This window comes from Vipera ursinii (assembly GCF_947247035.1).
Source record: "Vipera ursinii genome assembly, chromosome: 3".
Taxonomy (NCBI): domain Eukaryota; kingdom Metazoa; phylum Chordata; class Lepidosauria; order Squamata; family Viperidae; genus Vipera; species Vipera ursinii.
This window is the reverse complement of record NC_139516.1, coordinates 193,362,930-193,381,281: the sequence shown is the minus strand read 5'-3', so window position 1 is coordinate 193,381,281 and position 18,352 is coordinate 193,362,930. Positions and strand designations below refer to the sequence as shown.

Genomic DNA, 18,352 nt, shown 5'->3' with positions numbered 1-18,352 from the left:
TAAAATAAACCTACCATTAAAAATATAGACTGATCATTTCTTTGTCAGTGGGCAAACATACAAAATCAGCAGGGGATCAAATAATTTTTTTCCACATTGTATGTGTTCAATTTATATGGCTGCTCACTTGACAAGTGACTCTAGATGGTTCCCAAGGGTTAAAAACATCAACCAAATTGCTTTGGATCACATGGGTGCGTTGACTTATGGTCATAATGACTTATGACAGATTTCTGGTCCCAATTACGGTGGTAAGTCAAGAAGTGCCTGTAAACAACATTACAAGTATATATTTCACTGTTTATGCCCACAATATTACAATGGAATAGGACAATGCAACAGTATTTATGTTTTTTTAAGAGAAGATATATTCATGCAAATTAGGTTAGCTGTTAGCTGAAAAGACATTTAAAGTCAAAGCTATTCAAAGTCATCTTTCCAATGGATTAGTTTAAGGCAAACTAATTTATCAGAAAATCTGCATATATTGTACTGTAGAATAAATTAACAAATACAACTCTTCAGTTCCACTTTAAATGTTATAGCGTGATTATGGCACCACTACAATTCATTGCTGAAAATGCTGATGCTGGCCAAACAATAACAAAATGGATAGAAAATATAAATGCTACTAATGCTAAGTAAATCTACTTATTAGTAGAGAAAGAACTGAGCCAATCCAAGCTTTTTCACAATAGATCTTGAGAATCTTTTTTCTTTTCTACTAGTAAATAGAAACCTTCCTTTTCCAAATTTAAATAACAAGGCAAATCATTTTTGAACAAAAATACCCTGCTTTCTGGACTTACCATGTAAAGACCAAACAATGCTCTCATGTTTCTGTTGTTCAGTTTTAATGCCTGTGCAAAGTATTTTCGTGAGAGCTCAAGGTTCTCAAGCCCTCCTTGAGTATATTTAACCTGTAAATTAAACGTTTATTTTAACAGGCTTTCTAAAGATGTCCATTTTTAAAGGAATATATAATTTATCATGCATTACATATATAGAAAAGTTAGGCAAATTTTCCCCCTAAAAAGAAATTTTTACCAGGTGAGATAGTTGAGACAGTTGATGTTAAATATTTAATTCAGGCATTGTCAGGGGTCCATCTGAAGAGCTATCTAGTAATTTGGCCTGTATTTACCAGTCTCCATTTTGCGTCTTATTTTTACCTATAATTACATAAACTCACTCCAGTTATTAGTGGTTTTATTGGACTGTATAACACAAATATATAAGATTAGTTAGGTTTAATATACAAGAAAGGTATTTCGTGGGCTTTCCTTTTATAGATTATAACAGATTAAAAGATTAAAAACTTAATTAAAATTTAAGATTTTAAAAAATAATTTAAATGTATTATTTTTAAAAAATAATAAAGGCTTCTGAATTCGGAAACAAGGGACATGTCATGGGGGAAAAGGATGGAAAATCACGGTAGAAGAAATTGAATGCTAGCCACAGGAGAGAACAAACAAACAAGTTATGAAGAGAGTATATCTTTCCAACTGACCATTCCTTTGGGACAATTACTAGCTCTCCTAGTCTTCTAAAATACTCACCTCTGCAAACTGTTGGCAATACAAGTGGTTGTGAGGATTAGTCATCATGAGTTCCTCCAGGCAAAAGGCAGCTTTTGCATAACTGAAGACAAAAGAGAGTTAAAGAAAAACAGACAATTCGGGGGTTTATAATAATGTCAGGATGAAAACAATATTAAAAAATAGATTGATTTTTTTATAGAACAGGCAAAAGAAAAAGCATTTAAGTGACAAAGAAATTTATGTGGGTAAGGTTTTGCAAACTGGATAAGATTGGATTGGGTTGGATTCACAAAAATCTTATCCACAAGCAGATATATTAGTCCTTGGAGCATCTGCAGTTCACAATATTACTGAAGATTTCAATTGTAAGTTCTGTTTAGCAAAAGGAAGAGAAATTTCTCAGGATTGTATAGTACCAAATTTCTCAATTCTCAAAGTTATGGGAAAAAATGAAGAATACAGTATAGTACATAGTGTTTTCATATACAATGTGGTTTTAAGTGATGCTTCATTATAGTAGTTTGTGTAAGCTAAATATGATCAATAATGTCACTAAACTTATGTATTTTGAAGATTCAATACGCATCCTTCAAACACATGCTTTTTATAAAATATACTCAACTTCTACAAGCTTTCAAAAACTGTGGCAATTGACTTCTAACATACGATAGCAAGAGAAAGTGCATGCTCAGTTAAGTTAGCGTAGATTGACTACTAAGCATGTGTTCCAAACCCACATTTTTAAAAAACAACAACAAAAACTACAACTTTTATTACAAAATCAGACTTCAGTCTATCCTATAAAACCGCACCTAAAAACAAATGCAAACAAAGAATCTGTCATAATATTATAACAAACCCCCAAAAGCCTTGTTTGCTTGTTTAAGGCAACTTGATAACTATAATCTAGAGCGATCACAACTGAATTTCATTTGTAGATCTTAATACATTCTTAACCCCTTGTGTTGCATTTACTGAACCCTGAAAATTCACAAGTCTGTCTGTGCTACTTCTTGGAATCTGGCTTGGGGAGGAGTGAATGAAAAATCGGAAATACTGATTCCAGGGGCTTTTGATGCACAAGCTTGGTTGCTTTCTTGCAGACATTTCACTACCCAAACTAGGTAACATCAGCAGTATACTACCGATGTTACCTTGTTTGGGTAGTGAAATCTCTGCAAAATAACAACCAAGCTTAAAGTGCATCAAAGATCCCTCATTCCAACTGAGCTACAAATATACTCCTCTTTCTAATACTAATTATTCTGACAACCATTCCCTCCACAAAATTCCACATGCATCCCTTGTCCTTTACCTTTTGGGTTCACTTTAATTGTAATCTGCCTAAAAACATAATATATGTAACCATTATATTTTTATGTAACTGTAGCTTTTATCATCTCTTATATTAAAGCTGATTTTATCTAACATTTTTACCAAAAAGAAAATACTTAGATGATGTATTCTTCACGGATTTTGTGAAAATATTTAACTTCTGTTTTAAAATTTTGGATCCTTTTAATTTCTAATTTTATCAATATGCCTGTTTAAGTTTGCTATTAAATTTATAGAAATATGTATTTTTAATTGTCACCTGCCAGTTTTATCCATGCATTTGATAAAGTAGGATATAGTCCATATCAGAGTATGTCATAATAAAAATGTTAATGAAATATGCCACAAGAGGCTAATAAGAAAACAATATTTTGTTTCTGAATCCCTTAATTATAAATTATTATACATATATTGCACTTATATTGTTAATACACTAAAAGCAATGTGTAAGTTGCTTTAATTGTGAGATGGGCAGCATATAAATTCAAATAAATAAACCAACAAACAACACTCAACAAACTTAAACTATGTTCTTAAAAAGAGAAATAAAGCAATTTTTGCTAACTCTATAGAAATAGATGCTTTTCTTCTGAGAACCTCATTACTGTACTTTCTTATTCCTTGAAATATGCATAGAAAGCAACAACACTGTAAGATTTGGCCTAAGAAGTAAAGTTGGAGAGAAAAAATATACAATAATTTCCTTTTGGAATAAAGGTTAGAATTAATGCCATATATTTAAAAAAGTGAACTAAAGCTGTACACTAATCCGCTCATGCTGGGATTTTCCCTTGTCACTAAAGCAATACAAAGTGAACAAAAACATTCAAGATTCCAACAGAAAAGTGCCAACATTCTTGAGTGCATGCTGCTATTTATCCAAGAGACAACATTCTTATTTTCTATTTATTGTTTAGAAAATATTTGTCTCTGCTGCAAATCCTATGTAGCCTGTCTCTTCAGAGAAGAGTGATAAAATTTTAAATACAGTTCATGCATGCCTTTTCTTGAATTTAGGAGATCGGTACTTACATCAGACAATATTAATAAAATGCTTTTAAATATATGGCATTAATTCTAACCTTTATTAACCAAGCTACCAAAAACCATGTCAGCTGAATAAAATGTGCTTGACAAGTCCATAAAAATGCATTCTAATAAAAAAAAAATGAGAAACTTTTTATAAAAAGGGGGGAAATGGCCACTGGGAAATAAGAGTATGTAATAATCGCTTTAAGAAAGCAATCCCTTTTTGTATGGGAAAAAAAAACCCTTCTCAGTCCTTTATGAATTAGACTTCGCAAACAACTTACTCGTGTTCATTGATGTAGAGCTCAGCCAGCTCATGCCAGGCTTCCTGATCCCCAACAAATCTGAACAAAGGAAGATGGAGAAAACAGATTCTATAAAATGAACAGCAAGGAGGCAAAGAAAAAAAAAGTCATATGCAAATGCCTTTTTAATTAAAAAAGAGATTAGGATAAAGCAACACAATGCGTATTCTTATAAAACACTCACTGTTCCAAATACTCATTCAGCTCTCGGATGGCTTCAGCGTTTTTCCCCTGGGCTTTCCGAATGGCAATCTTACGTTTTCGGGCTGCCTATAGGTTAAAATTTACAGAGGATTATGTGCTTGTACACCCCTCTTGGGTTTTTTGAGAAACAGCCAATTTGACTCTGCAAACCATTTTATTGACCAAAAAAACTGCATTGCTGAGCAACTGCATGACAGGAGTTTTCATAGATTCAGACACAACGACATCCTGCAGAGAGATTTAAATGCCTTTCTTGCTTTGATGTTATGCTTTAACTTATATACACAAACCGTATGCATCGTAAGTGGTTGTCCAGATTCTGATAATTACAACCATTAAAGAACCCCGAAGTTGTTCAGCCTACCATTTATGCATTTTGTTTCACAGTGAGACAGCCACTGTACTTCCAGGTTCCCAATATATTTCTTTTTTCTTTCTGGGTTTAAGAACCTTTTAGAAGCAATGTTCCATAAATCTCAAAGCAGAAATTTGTATTTGCTGAAGCGGTCTCTGCACATTGCAATAATCACAGGGGGAAAAAAGGTAGCCAATATTATGCACACGATTCCTGGCAGTATAACAACTCTAAGAACATTTCAACTGCTATCAGCTGAACTTAAATTCTAAGTTGTCTGGCAGCTGTTCCACTGAATTAACAGCTTCATAACAGGTAAACAAAAGGCATGCCCTAACAATCTGGGGCAGGTGCCATTGCTGATTCTTTACCTTCCCCCTTTTAAAACAAACTTCATTTGCAGCAGCTGAGAGGACAGCTCACTGCCATGAGAAGGCTTTTTTTTCTTTTCATCTCTGAATGCTCTTCCTTCAAAAATACACAAGTAGGGGCCTCCTCAAATGATCTGGAATTAAGACTTTCCAGTCACTGCTGCTGTATTTGTAAACCGCAGTATTCCCACACAAAAAGAAGCCATTCAGGCTCCTAAGCTGCCTACCAGTAGAAACATTATATGCTTTTCCAAGCATCCGTGTATAAACTGATCTTTATCTTCAACTACTAAAAGACATCTGATCACATCAGAAGACGATGGACTTGGTGAAGTGTGTACGATATCTCATTCTAAGATCGCCTGCATTAAATAGGGCATGAAATTCCTTATACTACCTTTCTTCAGTTGCAGACTTCCAAGTTTAAATTCCAAGAAATTGGAATTTAAAACTTGGGAAGTTAATAACTGTGTATCTGTACTTAATAAACTGACATCCCACTAGCACACTGACCAATTTCTACCCCATCTTTTCTCCCTTATACTGTTGTCATTGTCAGTTCAAAAAAATCTAGAACCATAAGAGCAACACACTTATAAATCATATGTTTCCTGAATACATGGCATCATTTTTTCAGCAATCCTATAGACGTCATTACTACCCAAATCCCAACAGATATAAAAATTGATTATACCTCAGACTATCACTAAATTATAGGTACTGCCCAGTTGAAGAAGCACTGGTATAAACAGGAATTGGCAACTTTAACCCACCAAGTCAAGCCATTCACTGCAATATGTTCTATTTATCAAAGTCACTTTGGATAGTGAGAGGGGCAGCATATACCGTACTGTATAATAAAAATAATTTTTTACCGGCAGGAAATTTTTCAAGCCAAGTGAATGCTGTATTGCACTGACTACATAGAAATAGATTTCAGAGACACTTGTGGAGTTAAACCTACACACGTTCTTTTGGTCCCACCACACAATGCTTCCATACTGACCATATTAAATGCAAAGCAGTTGAATACATTAGAGAAATCAGAGAAAGATTTATCTGTGTTCATCCAGCAGCCAAAAGACCCAATTTGACGTAGTGGTTAAGATGCTGACTTAGAAACTGGGAGACTGTGAGTTCTAGTCCCAGGCATGAAAGCCAGCTGTCATGTCAAGCCAGTTGGTCTCTCTTATTTCAATCCACCTCACATGGTTGTTGTTGTGGGGAAAACGGGAAGAAGGAGTATTAGGTATGTTTGCCACCATGAGTTGCTTATAAAAATAAGAAAGATGCAATATTCGTAAATAAATATACCAATTTATGTACTATATGGTTTGACAGACAGGGATATTCTTCTATACTGTATTTGTACACATATTTGCAACTCCTCTCAAAAGAAAAGAATCCTGAGAACTACCTTGAGTTATTTTTTTCCTCCTTTTCATTCAAAAAGAATTCCGTTGTCTATCAAAGCACTGTTTGTATGTTGATCCACTTTGTGTTATGATGGCACTGAGCAGATGTTGGTTATGATTGGCCCTCAGAATTCTGGCAATCCCAGCACCCCTGTGCTCGTGTCTAGGCGCTTGGAAACTGGCTCAGAATTATGACTAGCCTACAGCAGCTAGCAATCAGGTGATTGTGGTTTGCAATCTTCCCCGCCAACCTCTCTAGAAAGTCAATGGAAAAATCAGCAGTCACAAGTCACTAGGTAGGTCTCCCCTACCTGCACCCTCTTCCTCAGCCTTCTGCACTCGCGTACTCCTGCCCATCCACCTCAACCCTCTCTGTTCCTCTCTCACACCCTCCTTTTATCTATGTCACACCTTCAGGCAACCTTCCTGACCTCCCTCATCCTTGCACACACTTCCTGTTGCCCACTTCCTCACATCCCTTCCCTAACTATCCTGCACACCCTTGTGCACCCTTTCTAACCTGTGCTTCTTCTGCACTCCTCCCTTGCACTCCTCAACCTTGCCTCTCATGCACCTCCTTGCACCCTGCTCACCCTGTTTTTCACACATCCACTTGCACTTTCCTCAACCTGCTCTTGCTCACCCACTCATACTCTTCACACTCTCCCCAATGCACACACTTCTCAGCACTTTCCTGACCCGCACTGCACCTCTCATCCACATCCTCGCCAACCTTCCCTTCTAACCCCCTTGGCTTTCTATCCCACCCAGAAGCAGCTACTTATCTGCTGGCTAGCCTGGAATTTGCAATTCCTCTGGCTTGCTTAAACCTTCCAGCTTATGAAAGCAACAAAAGGCAGTCTGAAAATTACATATATGTCCATTGTCCATATAGGTATTGCTTGACTTATGACCATTTGTTTAACAATTGTTTGAAGTTACAATTGCACTGAAAGTGCGACTTATGGCTTGACGTTGAAGTTACAACCACTGCACCATCCCTGATCACATGACCGCAATTTGGGTCTCATTTACATCTCATTTACAACAGTTGGAGCGTTCTGTGGTCACGTGCTTGCAACTTGCAACCTCCCCAGCTGGCTTCCAACAAGCAATGAAGAAAGATGGATTTGCTTCACAACCATGGTAAAAAAGGTCATAAAATCATTTTGGTCATGTGATGACTCACTTAATGACCATATTGTTCAGCCATAGAAATTCCAATCTAATTGTGGCTGTAAGTCCAGATTTACATGCAGTATATTTAAGATGATGGGACAGAAATTCACAATGGCACCACACTGACATTTGTAAACAAATGCAATAATAATACATTCCAGCTCACTTTCCCATGAGATGATTTACTTTCATACTCCAAATCTATGTGCTTCCTTGCACAAATACAGAAATGTTTTTTAGAGAATGCTCTAAAAGCAGTAAAGTTCCAGAGTGGAAACCTATCAGATACATCATAAGTTGGAAAGAAAGATTAATTCCTACCCAAGGATTCCTTAGTTGAAGCTAATGGACTGTAACAAAACTTGGCCTTACATAAGTTACATTGTTCAGGACTGTTTTTCAACTCCCATTAAGAAAGTGCTTGAATAGCACATGGATTAGGACTTTAATTGTTAGTATTAATACAGAAATCTATTTTAAGGCCTCTTTTTAAACGTTTAATTTTTTCCCCTATTTTCATTTCATAATTGCAATACAACAAGTCCTTTAAGATGTACTTTTCCATTATATAAGGTAAAGTTTACAACCCTCTGTACTCTAATGGGAAATACTGTAGGGTAGAGTAAAGTTGTTTTTTATTCCTTATTCATCCCCTATCTTTCCTGTCTCAAACTGTCAGCTCCTGCAATGCGTGATCTTTACATGACTTATGTGAACAAAAGCTGATGTATCACTTGCCAAACAACAGAAAATGTTTAATATATCTAAGCAACTCCATGTGTCAGCACACCATAAAAGACTGCTTTAAGCTCAGGTTAGTGCCAAGACAAACTCAGAAATAGTTTCAGTTTAAAACCATGAAGCATTTATTTTCCTACAGCAGCCATATGTGCACATGGAAATAATTAACAGGTAGATGACATATAAACAACTCCAATACCTGACAATTTATCAGAACGTTTTACTTAACCTTCATTCTTCAGCACACAAAATCAAAGTACCCATACTTGACTGAGAAAAAGGCATTTGCCCAATAGTCAAGATTAATAAATTTAAGTAAGGTAAGGTACTCAGGACTAATATTTACAATATTATAGCAATATAATAAAAGTAATAGTATACTTTTTATATTAATGATCTGGCTATTTTAAGATGCTTTGGTACAATTTTCTGAATTGGAAATATGAGAAACTGGATTTCTACATGACAGAAAGCACAAATGTTAGCAGGAAACATAGCATCAATATTGAAATTTTGAAAATGTCTTCCAGTTAATTTAATCTCTCATTATTTAATTCAGGTTTAATTATAAGTCAAACATGGTTTATGCAAGTTCAGTGTCTCCAACCAAATATTTCTTATGTTTCATATTAATTTTAAAAGCAGTCTCTTTAAAGCAACTGAAATTATATATACTTTTTAATAATTTATCTGATCAGTATATTCTTGTATCTAACACAATAGCTATTTATCTAAAAGGAAAAACAAATTAATACTTTTGATTCTCACTATTTTCAAGATGATTTTTTAAATATGATTACAAAAATATTGCAGAACAATCCATTATTTTCAAGTCTCAGAATTATTTGGGTGTAATTCTCACTCTAATCAGTAATATTTTTTTAATCAAATATTTTAAAAAACACTATTCTAATTAATCATTTTTCTTGCATGAGCAGAAAATAAGTATCAGCAAGTTAAAATGAAAAGGGCACACGCATATCTTAGATGAGAGTTCCAAAGACGTGAAGCCCAATTTGTGGTACATATTAATGCAATATTCTCTTACTGTCAAACCAACAAGCAGAATTCCACACTGAATGTACACTTGGACAGGTTTTTACTGCTGTAGACTATTCTTTAAATAATCCCATGTTAAACTGTTCAGGACTTGAAAAACCACAACCAGAGATCTAAGCTGGTCTCTGAACTGATGTAACATGACACAAAATCTTAGCCTCTCCCACTGTTCTTGCAACTACATTACATACTGAGTGAAATTTATGAACAGTTCTTAAATTTGGCCCATAAAAAACACACTGCAGTAACCCACTCTGGTGATATTGTGGGGAGGTTCACTTTTCTTCAGTTGGACAATAGAGACATCAAAGTTAACACAACTCCTGAAGTCACTTGCTGTTCCTTTAAAAGTGCTGAAGCAACTCCAACTTGCTTTCTTGATTCTTCAGAGGAAGAATAACTTGAAAACTGATGCGCACTTATATTAGGTGAATGATTTTCCCAATCCAAAAGAATTCAGCCAATGTCACATTTCTGTTTATTTGTTCTTGTCCATACCAATCCTGGTCTCAGAAATTTTATTTATTATTTGGTCATTGACCAATAAAAATACATTCAAGAAAAGGGGACTTCCGGTCCTGCACGGTAGCAACTGGTCGTGGGCTTGTGGACTGACCGCCGCACCCCTGCGGCTACTTTTTGTCCCGCCTGGAGACCCTTATGGGTCCAAGCCGCCCCAGAGAGGCAGCAAATAAAGAAGGGTGCCCCAGCAACTCTGGAATGATGGCGGTTGCTACGTTCATCTTGAGGAAAGCCTTCTAACCCGACAGGAGAAAGGCTGTATTTCACCAATCAGCCCAAGCTACTTGCAACCAAAGTCCAAAAGAACTAACCAGCACAACAGTAAACAGTGTAGTTGAAACTGGGTGAGGAATCTGATTTTCCCTTTTCTATTCTTCACTTAATTTCCTGGAAAAGATCTCCAAGAAGCAAAATACCTCCAAAAGTGAAAGAGGGGGACTTCCGCTCCACCCTTATACTAACGGAAGCAGCAAATTAAAATTTCCATGGAGGATCAAAATATAGGGTAGTGAAATAAATTTATAAATTTGAAAGCTCAACTTTGGACAAGTTTAAAATTGTTGAATGGTTAAGACTCTCACTTTAAAGACCACTGTTCATATTGAAAACTAAATAGATGCTGACACCTAGCGGTGGATGAAGATTATGAGTTATGATTTCCACAGAGAACTTACCAAAACCTGGGAAAAGCTAATCTGTGTTTGTGACCTTCCAAGCCTTAATAACAAAGAACAGCTGTGACAAAAAAAAAGACAACAATCTGGGTTGCAGACAGAGAATTATAAACTTTAGGGGGAAAAAGAATCGTTTTTGAACTCCTTGGATTACTGTTGAAATGGCTTGGATGAAGAAAATGTTTTAGATAATTGAATGTGTTTGAATTTAGGGAATTATAGCGTATAAAAAATGTTTTGAATAAGAGTTAAAGGATTAGATGACTAGACTCATTAAATGGAGTATTTAAATATTAAATATATTTTTAATTATGGTTAAAAAATAAGAAATTTTGGGAATGAATATATATTAGCTTAGGAGGAATATATATTTTAAGTAGTATTTTACTTTTTATGTTTCTTTACTCTTGCTCTCTTTTCCTTCTGTTTACTGTTTTTACCTATTCTTTAAGAAATGTAAAAGTGTTGAGATGGTTTATATGGGAAAAATGGATTTAAATCTTTAAATGTAATTAACTGTTGAGAAAATCTTAACCAGCAAGAATACTTTGAACTTTATGGGAGAAACAAATCTAAATAAGGACTGTAACAGGATATAAGATGAGGCAACCAGAATGATTAGATAGAAAAGAAATATTATATTGATGTGATCATTATTTCTAGGAATATAGGGGGAAAATTATATATGTAATATTATTTATCAAAATAATAAGAACTGGATTATTTCAAGGTTTGCAAAGAAGAGATTTTGGGGAAAAGGGGAAATCAACTAAATGTACTATGTGGATTATGGATTATAGAAACCAATTGTTAATGATTTTTCTTTACAAATGCAAACCCAGCAAACACACTGTTTACCAACTATTAAGTGATTTATGTTTTTTAAAAAATCAATAAAATATATGGAAACAATACATTCAAGAGAAGGAACAAAACTATCCCCTCACAATAATAATAATCAGCAACCATTTGCAGACAAAGCTTATACATAATGCAGCAGAAGTTTGCTACTTTTAGAGAAATAAAAGTATCTTGTTTGTTTAATGGATAATGCAAACAAAATTTATGAGAATGCCCTAAAAATTTAAATCAAAGACAGATAATCAACTGATGAAAAATATCCCTGTAAAACTGACAATACAGAAGGCCATGGTTTCTATGGCACCTGTGTTCCATGGCAATATCAGGTTTCTTTGAGTTTCTTTGACAGTTGGAGAAAGCATTAAATCAAACTAAAGATAAGGGTCTCCTGATTTTGGAAACTGATATAAATATCAATAATGAGGCTGGTTTAGGCACTAAATTCTGGTGCCAAAATCTGTTTATAACATCAAATCTGCCATCAGCAGTAGACATATGGGTGAGCTGCAACATTAATTATATAATTATATTTGCAGACCAATTTCCCAGTCAATATTAATATGTTGCAAGGAAAAAGGAGTATATGGGTGTGACCTTGGCCTCCCCTACTCCTAATTCACTTCAGTTAATTCACGAGAGCCAATTCAAGATTCTGAAGATTTTAACCTTCACCATATGTGCAGCATAAATGGTTAGTATAAAAATAACTTATTCATATTCAAACTTGCTGATACTTTTTATGTCACAACTATATAAAATTATGGTCTGACTTTTACAAATTTAATTAAAGTTCCAAGTATATTAGGCTATTATAAAAACATTCCAATGTTCTATTACAGGGGTGTCAAACTGAAGGCCCACGGGCCAGATGCATCACAAGCAGGCCATGCCCACCCCGGCTCCGCAAAGGTAAAGCATTGTGATATGTCACGATACGTCATGTGATACGATTGAGTTTGACACCCATGCTCTATTACCACACAGGCAAGAAGCATCAGCTCATCAAAGAAATTTATTAAATCTGATTTTCATGTTGGAATTTTAACACAAAGTATTAACAAGAAGGAAAATGTTACAATGTAAAGGCAAAGAAAAAAAAGGCAATGCTTATTTTTCTATTTTACTTACGGTGTTTGTTGAGTCCTCTTGTAAAATTCTGTCATATAACTGTATTGCATCATCATAGCTGCAAATATGAACAGAAAACACCTGCAGGTAAATTTAACAAAGTTCTAACATCTCTACATACTTAAAGCCATTCATCCCTACCCAATAAGATGTGCAAACCTGCTGGAAAATAACATATGGATATGGACATAAATATATATGTTGTTGTTCATCTGAAGTCACTGAAGTAGTTGTATTGTATTTTGGAGCATTTGAAGCTCCAAAACAGAATACAGACACTACAGCACTTAAGTACAATTTTAATCAGACTCAATATTTTTGTTACCATGTGTGAGCAGACTTCTTATATTGATTAATAAATTGTTTTAACTTGCCCGGAGGTTTATACATCTTTATTGCTTTACTAGACTTCAGCAGATTTACTCATGGAGATGCTAAGAATTTAAGCTAGAATTGTGGACATAGAATATATATATGATATTACTGAAATGTTATATTTTTTGTGTTATTAGAGTCTAATTTTCTTCATACCTAGACTCTTCTCACTTCACATAGCTTTTTCAGAAACAGATTCAAACATTTTCAGCAACTTATTTTAACTATAATAGTGACATCTCCTGATAACAACTTCTCATCCTCTAGAAAGCAAGTCATGCCACACATATTCTATTAAAAGGTAGTTGTTGCTTGGCAATCGTAACTGGGACCAGCAACATGATCTCTAAGTGAAACTTCACATGACTGCAACAGACTTAGAATGTTACTTTCCATTCACACATTACTTGAATTACCAGGGTTGTTAGTGAGATAACTTCTTCATTGACTATGCTTGTCAGAAGCTAGTTGAAAAGTGCACTAAGTGCAAACATGTCACTGTAAAATGATACAATTGTCATAAATGCATGATCACATGATTATGAGGACCCTATGATGGTCAGAAATGTAAGATTATCCCACTTCACTCTTTTCATCAGAAATGTTAAATAAATTTAATATTTAATGGTCTGACATCTAGTCAGTTTATATTCAAAAAGGTTCCTTAAATAATTAGAAACAGAATATGAATGAGACCATTGTCCCATTTGTTTCAAATTTGAAAGATGTCAGAAAAAGAATTAAGATGTTCCTTCAGAACTAGTAATATTTATTTTTCTTTAAGGAAACAAATTGTGAACATTCCAGCTTATATAATTGATTATAAGTTGACTCTTCAACAAAGTGTTCTATAATACAGGACAATGTCAAACAAATTGGACCAAGCTACTGTCTCTAAAAGATAGTTAAATTTAAGAAGCTTCATAATCTTAATTTTTAATATACATTTCTATTACATTTTCTAATATGTTTCCATTCTCATTTATCTTTATTTATAATTATCATACTTTACTGTCAACTACATAATTTATTTTTTCATAGCTTTTATATTTATATATTCTGGGAGACGTCTTTTAAGGCTGCATCTGGAAAATATTCTTTAGAATTCAGTTACCTCTCCATGGCTTCAAATTTCATACCAGTTAACCGTTTAACTCTGTGGCTCCCAGGGAATTGCCGTCTTAGTTCTTGAAGGCAATACTATAAATTCAAAACACACACAAAAAATGAGTAGGTAAAGAATGTAATTTTCAAATGTTTGAGTGATGTTTATTTGAATATAGTAACTAAGAGATTCATCTGGCAATCATCCATCCCAGTACAACCAAAATATCAAATTAACACTTCAACAATATTTGAAAGAAGCCATTATATAGATCAAACCATGACTACAAACATAACCAAAACACAGTATAACTAATTATAGATCAGGGTTTTTTTTTCCTTTTCAAACATATAATGCAACTTATATTGCTAGCAGAATTCAGTAATTCAGCTTTTTGTGCACAATTTTATATAAAAATTTATATCACATTTAATTTGGATTTACTGTAGTAAATCTATTAAAATGAAAACAACTATTTTTTTTTTACCTAAGTCAGTCACAGCTATTAAATGCAAATCCAATATAGCATGTTAGACAGAAACAAATTCCAAATTCAACTACTTCGGGGAATCAGTGCTTGGAGACATGATTAGAAGCTATCAAAAATAATAAAACATGAACATTATATAGACTAAAAAGGTTAAATGTCTTATAGCCAGAGATTCTAAATATAAAAACTACAACAGAAAAGACATTTGACAAGACATGTGATCATAAGGAATAAAAGTGGTAGTAAAGGTAAGATCTCACAAAGGAGTCCAATTAAAAGACTGGAATTGACTATGAAAGACTAAATGAGGGATTACAGACACAAAGGAAGGTGAAAAGAATAGAGTTGGATTCTGCTCTTTAACAAAAGGCCCACAGCTAAAAAGCACATCCAAGTCAAGAACATGGGGCGGGGTGGGGAAGGGTAGAGGGGAATATAACTATTTTTTTTATGCAGCTCTATTTTCTTTCTGTAACTTCTATCTAAATAAAGCCACTGGATTGGGTTGGTGTATCCAGTGTATTCCATATCAAATTTATGTGAAGCATAGGAATAAATAAATCATGGATGATCTCAGAGCTTGTTTGTTTGCAAACTTTTGTTACCCGAGTCGGTAACATCTTCAATGCTAGAAGGGTTGTTCTCTGTTTATACAGAGTAGAAGATATTAGGTACTTGGGTAACCAAATGTCTATAAACAACCAAACTCAGTGAGTACCAAGGTCTCCATAATTCAATCTGAGATACATAGGACCTCCGCTCCTTCCGGTGCGATCTAAAGACTTACCTCTTCGAACAAGCTGGCCTGGCCTGATGGGATGGGGTTGGGTTTTATTAATGTGTTTTAACTTTTCTTATTGTGTTTTAACTTATTGTAAGAGTTGTGGGCATTCTGTTTAATCTCTTTTAATTTTTGTATTTTGTTTTTTAACATGCATTGCCCTGTTCACCGCCCTGAGTCCTTCGGGAGAAGGGCGGTATACAAATAAAATTAATAATAGTAATAATAATATATTATCATATATTGGTAATTAAATCACTGCCTATAATGAGTATGGAATGGACAGGGATAAATGAGGTAAAATTCAGTCAATATACAGAGATTCTCAGGTAATGAACAAGTGGTGTTGAAAAGTTAAAGTTGCTATTAAACCTGGCCTTGTGCTCTGTGGTTTTGGCTTAATATAATCAGAGTTCGTTTAGCATGATTTTATTCCTTGTTTCTAATTATACAATTGGCTTTGATCTTTGGAAAGCTAGTTTATACAGCTGTTTTATTTTAGCTAATTGGGGGTTTCAGTGAAAAACAGTATTTGAATTACCATCACGAGCTATCCTAAATTCAGCTTACAAATATATATAATTGTTGTCCCAATTTATTTAAAAAAACTTTGAAAGAATTATCACTGAAGGCCAATACAATGTGATAAGCTAATGAAACAATGAACAATGTGTATAATCTTCCTTACTTTCACTCTGTAAAATATGCTTAATTTTTCTAAATACAGTGGTAGGTTTATTTTAAAGAGATTACACTTAAACATAAATGATCGAATGAGAACTATGATGGAACCAACTATTGAGAGGAACAACACAGCCTCACTCAGTTCTTCAACCAGAGGTTTCACTGTATGTCTTATTAAAACATCAAGTATTTTAAAATATATAATTTCTAAATCACACTAATTCCCACAACTGAAGAGTGGATGGTAAAGGTGATAAGAGTTAACAGATATGGTGAGAGTGTTTTAATCAAAAAGAGGAATTTATTGAGTTTCATTTCTATTTGAAACTACTTCTGGTGTTTTTGCTCAAAACTACACAAATGAACCTTTAATTTCAGGTTTTGAAAATCAGAATAATTTTGTAATTATAGAAATGGATTGAAACGTTGCAAAATGTAAAAGGTAGGGGTTGCATTTTTTTATTTTACTGCACTGAAAAACATCAGAAGTCATTTTTTTCTTTAGTTTCTCTTTTTCTCTTTGTTTTCTACCTTTTTTCTGTATTTTATTTTATAATGAAACAATAAAAAAATATTTAAATTTAAATGCAGTGCCCAAGAACAAGCTCAAGAATACATAAAAGACAAAAATGAGTCCACAATTATGCTATTCAAAATTCTGGACTGGAAACACTGTACAGATTTAATATCCATCTGCTCTTTCACTCAAGAAACATATTAACTGATTTTATAGCATTCTTCTTTTTTTGACTAAAAAGAGAAAAATATTTCCATGAAAATGAGCAACATTTCTATAGCAGGTAAACAAAAAAAATGTACATGAAATATTTGAGTATATCCTTTATAGAAAAGGGACTAAAGTTAAAATATCAGTCTCAATATATCCTGCTAGATAACCTGCATATAAATGAGAAGAAAAACTGTGAAAACTGAATGAATACACATTACTGTTATTAGAAAAAAATACAACTAAGTCATATGTGAGTGCCAACATATGGAAAATAGAACAAGAAATCATCATAGTACATTTTAAAACAAAATCTGAAGAAGCGATGTACATAATTCTGAAAAAGGAATAGCTTTGTAGGGACATACAATTAATGCACCTTTAAGCTATTGAATTAATAATATGCTTAAGGCACTGAGAGGTCCCCTCAATTTTTAAAACATGCAAGTTGAAAAGTCCAAAAAATAAATGTAATTATATTCTTCTAGTAAATATATTCTGCTTTAAATTCCAAATATTTCAATATAACGTCCTTCACAAAAATGAATGTCTGGTCACATTGTTTTATTAACTCTCCAGAATAAATTCGGTACATTTTCAAAATAGTATGTTAAAAATTGAAAAGTTCAGAGTTTTTAATTACTCCTCTTTTCCAGTGCAGCTTCTTATTTGATATAAAATGCAATTTCATAGGATTCCTTCTTCCGTAGGGAGTTTCAGGAAGCCATGATGAAAACATTCAAAACTTTTGAATGTTGCTCCTGGACACCTAGGAAATATGTCCTTGCACAGCCAGTTTCCAAATCAGTCATATGCATCTCAGAAAAGGCATGGATGTTTTAAAGGGAAGTTAGTGTATTTCACAAGATTTACATAGCCCTAAAGGTAGACTGCAGAAATATACTTCAGTAATGAACTGCAAAAGAAAACAAGGAGAATCCCTACCTATTGCGTTAGCAAAGATTAAATTTCCTGGATTTGCATAAGAAGTCTGTCGGAACACTTACCGATGCCAAGTCATCTCGGCTGCAATCCAACGCGGCGATCATCACTTGCTCATATATTATCCAAACTAGATAATACAAAATAGAGTAAAGCATAGATTTTCCCCCCACATACCTGCTAATCAGCTCATAGCAAACTGTAGGAAATATTGCTTTTTATAAGTTAGTATACTTAATCTTACGGAAACCGATTACACTAGTGTTAAACCTGAATATTTTGATAAATTCCTTGTGTGTCTAACCACACTTGGCAAAATAAGTGAAGCATAATAAATAAATAAAGTATAAGTATTTGCTAAACATGTTTTAACTTCATTGCTCATGTATTTTTATACACTGGTTTATTTTAAAAGCTGAATTGAAAAAGCAACATGGGATATCAAATCAACTATGGAATGATTCAGAAGTGCCCAGCCTCAACCCCCCCCCCCAAAAAAAAAACAGTCTGTGGTTTTGGCAAATAA

The 18,352-nt window shown here is 33.9% G+C and overlaps 1 protein-coding gene across 3 annotated transcripts in view; it reads right to left on the bottom strand.

The window, feature by feature from the left end:
- Window positions 1-18,352, bottom strand: part of EMC2 (ER membrane protein complex subunit 2) — a 42,143-nt gene that overhangs the window by 13,712 nt on the left and 10,079 nt on the right. For 2 of the 3 annotated variants that reach the window (XM_083357600.1, XM_083357601.1), the window contains 7 exons: window positions 17,892-17,956; window positions 14,212-14,297; window positions 12,723-12,780; window positions 4,398-4,483; window positions 4,193-4,252; window positions 1,563-1,644; window positions 810-920 (listed from right to left, as the gene is read on the bottom strand). In XM_083357600.1, coding sequence (XP_083213726.1) covers window positions 810-920; window positions 1,563-1,644; window positions 4,193-4,252; window positions 4,398-4,483; window positions 12,723-12,780; window positions 14,212-14,297; window positions 17,892-17,956 — 548 coding nt within the window. Of the gene's footprint in view, window positions 1-127; window positions 268-809; window positions 921-1,562; window positions 1,645-4,192; window positions 4,253-4,397; window positions 4,484-12,722; window positions 12,781-14,211; window positions 14,298-17,891; window positions 17,957-18,352 lie in introns of all 3 variants that reach the window. The other variant, XR_014491896.1, reaches the window with a different exon arrangement.